This window comes from Pterocles gutturalis, unplaced genomic scaffold (assembly GCF_000699245.1).
Source record: "Pterocles gutturalis isolate BGI_N339 unplaced genomic scaffold, ASM69924v1 scaffold38219, whole genome shotgun sequence".
In the NCBI taxonomy this organism is placed as follows: domain Eukaryota; kingdom Metazoa; phylum Chordata; class Aves; order Pterocliformes; family Pteroclidae; genus Pterocles; species Pterocles gutturalis.
Window position 1 is genome coordinate 1091 of NW_010131972.1, and position 3213 is coordinate 4303.

Here is a 3213-nt window from a genome sequence, read left to right on the forward strand (position 1 = left end):
TGCCTGCAGGAGGTGTGACATGGGTCGACAGAGATCTGTTATTTCAGAGGTTCTATTTCAGCTGAAGATGCCCTTGAGAGCTGCACTTTGGCAAAAGCCTCTAGGTCAGCCACTGTATGGTGCTGGGGATGGAATAATTCTTGTTGCACTACCCTTGACCTTACCAGACTTGGCTCCAGGTACCTTCAGGCTTCAGGCGTCCTTCCCTGTGTTTTTGGCTTCACCTCTCCAGAAACCAGTTGTGTCAGAACAATTTAAAATGCAGGCACATAGCTGCGTGAAAGGAAACTGCTCTGCTTCCCCGGAGGGGCAGGGTTTGCTCTGCTTTGCCTCGGGGCTGGAACGATGAGCCCTGGGCAGTGCCAGGCGGGTCCCAGCCCCTCCCAGGGTGGCAGCTCCCTGCGCTCCTCCCTTGAGCTTCTCCCGTGGCTTTTGGGTCTGGCCTCAGCGCTCCCAGCCTGGTGCTTACGCAGCTGCCGGTACTTTCAGGCCGTGCTGTAAGTTTGAGCATTATGTTTGCTGTCAAAGACGTGACGTGCCATGGCCCAGCTCCCGGCAGCCCCTAAGTTTTGGAAAATTGTTTCCAAAAATTTATCACAGGCACTGCAAACAGCCCACAGCAACCTGGCATGCGCCATGCTGTACACCCTGCAGACAGTCCTGGAAAGACTGGCAGGCTGCGTGGGGATCAGTGAGGCGGGGCAAGGCATGGGTTAGGGGTTTACATGGATTAGGGATTTGACTGTGCAGTGGTCTGTCTGAGCTGGTTAACCTTCAAACTTGTTATGGACACCCCTGCTACAGAGCTATCAGGAACACTGCTGTGCTTCAGGCTGTAAAGCCTGAAAAGCAAGCAAGTGGTTTTCCTGGTGTGTGCATCCCTGCGGGAGAGCTCCCTGCTGGCTGCAGCATCTCCCAGGCTGACCTGCTACAGCAGGGCGGGCTTTCTGCTTTCAACTCTGCTGGTTTGAGTCCCCTCCCAGACAAGCAAATGGTTGATTATAACTGGAGATGGATCAAATGGAAACCATTTCCGCTGCCAGTGCATCTAGGATTTATGCATAAACATGCAGCCTCATAACCCCTGGCTGGGCAGCAAGGTAAAGGCTGGGCACAAAGGGGAACTGGCAGATGAAGGTAAAAAGCACAATGCCTGAAGTGAACTTCACTTGGTATGCTAAGACACATGTTAAAATCCTTGTTAAAATTTTGATATCTTGTGAGGAAATCTCAGAAGAGCTGGTTGGAGAAGATGTCCAGTTTATACAGAAATGGAAGAACAAGGGTGTCTTGTTTTATCCCTTGCCAACCCAGGGTGGGTGCAGGTTTGTGGAGAGCAGAGGGGGGCCCAGGGCCCTCTACACAGGGACAAAACCTGCAAAAGGTGAGAACAGTGTGAAAATTCAATCACAACCAGCTTAAAATGGCATTCAAACTTGTCACCTTCCTTCCTCTCCCAGGAGTCAGCGATTGAACTCATATTTGCTGCTTTTTTCACCACGGCTAGTGCCAGCACCTCTCTGATCCTGCTGCTACTGAAGCACCCCTCAGTGATTGAGAAAATAAGGCAGGAGCTGATGTCCCACGAGCTCTATCAGCAGCATGAGCTCTGCCCTGACGGACCCTGCCTGGACAGCCTGACCACCCAGAGCAGGGACAGCAAGAAGCCACTTCTCACCGTGGCCAAAGATGCTTGCGAGGACCTGGGCCAGCCCCCTGGCCCAACAGAGGAAGGTTCCCCCCAGCACCCCTCCCTGCCTGAGGCCACCCTCTCCGGGAGCAGTCCTTGTGCTGAGCCCCAGCTCCAGGTACCGGTGGGGAAGGGCTGCCACTGTCCCTCAGACATCAGCCTGGAGACGCTGAGCTGCCTGCGCTACCTGGACTGTGTGATAAAGGAGGTGCTGCGGGTGCTGCCGCCCGTCTCCGGAGGCTACAGGACAGTGCTGCAGACTTTTGAGCTGGACGTAAGTGCCTCGCATGCCGGTAGGCTGTTGGGAGCTGCTGCCTGCCACCACCTGCAAGCACCCTGTGTCCTGCATGGTGATGGTGCTTGGCAGCATAGCTCTGGGGAAGGTGACACCCAGCAACCTCCGTGGGTCCTGGCTGGGCTGGGGAGAAAGAGAGCTGCAGAGCAGATGGGCAAAGCAGTGGGGCTGTCCCAGGCACCCTCTGCTCACCCTCCGCTTGCACAGTCAGCTGCACAGGTACGTAACGCCCCTCTCCTCTTCTCTCCCCTCCCACAGGGCTACCAGATCCCCAAGGGCTGGAGCATCATGTACAGCATCCGTGACACGCATGAGACGGCCGCTGTCTACCAGAGCCCCCCTGGCGGCTTCGACCCCGATCGCTTCAGTGCCACCCGGCCAGAGGCCACGGGCCGCTTCCACTACATACCCTTTGGCGGCGGGGCGCGGAGCTGCATCGGCAAGGAGCTGGCACAGGCCATCCTCAAGCTGCTGGCCATTGAGCTGGTCAGCACAGCCCGCTGGGAGCTGGCCACCCCCAGCTACCCTGCCATGCAGACGGTGCCCATTGTGCACCCTGTTGATGATGGGCTGCAGCTCTACTTCCACCCCTTGCAGCCTGGCGGTGACAGCAAGGCCTGACCTGGGAGCCTGCTGTCCCCCCAGCTCCCCATCAGGAGCTGGTGCTCCTCCACAGCTGCCAGGGGCCAGTCTTTGCTGCCCCAGGAGGGCTATGGCACTGAGCCATTGCAGAGCAAAACCCCAAAACTTTTTTTTTTCCTCCTCGTGTGCAAGCCAGTAGGGAGGGTCCTGCAGAGTTCTGCACCTGAGCATGGGCGTGAGCCTTAGCCCCAGCTTGGGGCCAAACCCATAAGCTGCTGGCGGGGGGCATCCCCCATGGAGGCTCAGCTGGCCCCTGCTCCACGCAGGTCCCCAGCCACAGCTTGGGGAGCAGAACTCCCGCCCCACAGCTACGGCTCCCAGAGCTTTTCTGTCCCTGGGTTATCTCCTGTGGATGTGTTATCGAGAGGCAGGACAAACATCCTGCACACTGTAGCTTTTTAGATGTAAAAAGAGAGAAGATGGGGGGGACTCTGCAGCAAAACACAAGCCAGGGCTGCCCAATCCATGGCATCAGCTGTAGATAGAATAATAGGGTGTGAAGTGTTTTTTATTGTAAATACTTAGTCTCATTTCTGCACTTCCCATTAGAGCCATCACAAAGAGGACGTCTCATTCACCCAGTAGT

At 56.4% G+C, this 3213-nt stretch overlaps 1 protein-coding gene across 1 annotated transcript; it reads left to right on the forward strand.

Annotated features, from left to right (window-relative positions):
* Nucleotides 1-1460: 1460 nt before the first annotated feature.
* LOC104467127 (cytochrome P450 26C1-like) lies at nucleotides 1461-2606 on the forward strand (the record flags this gene model as incomplete). The annotated part of the gene is made up of 2 exons (XM_010080767.1): nucleotides 1461-1964; nucleotides 2244-2606. Coding segments are annotated over 2 exons (867 nt in total), but the record flags the coding sequence as incomplete, so codon positions are not given.
* Between the last annotated feature and the right edge of the window lie 607 nt (nucleotides 2607-3213).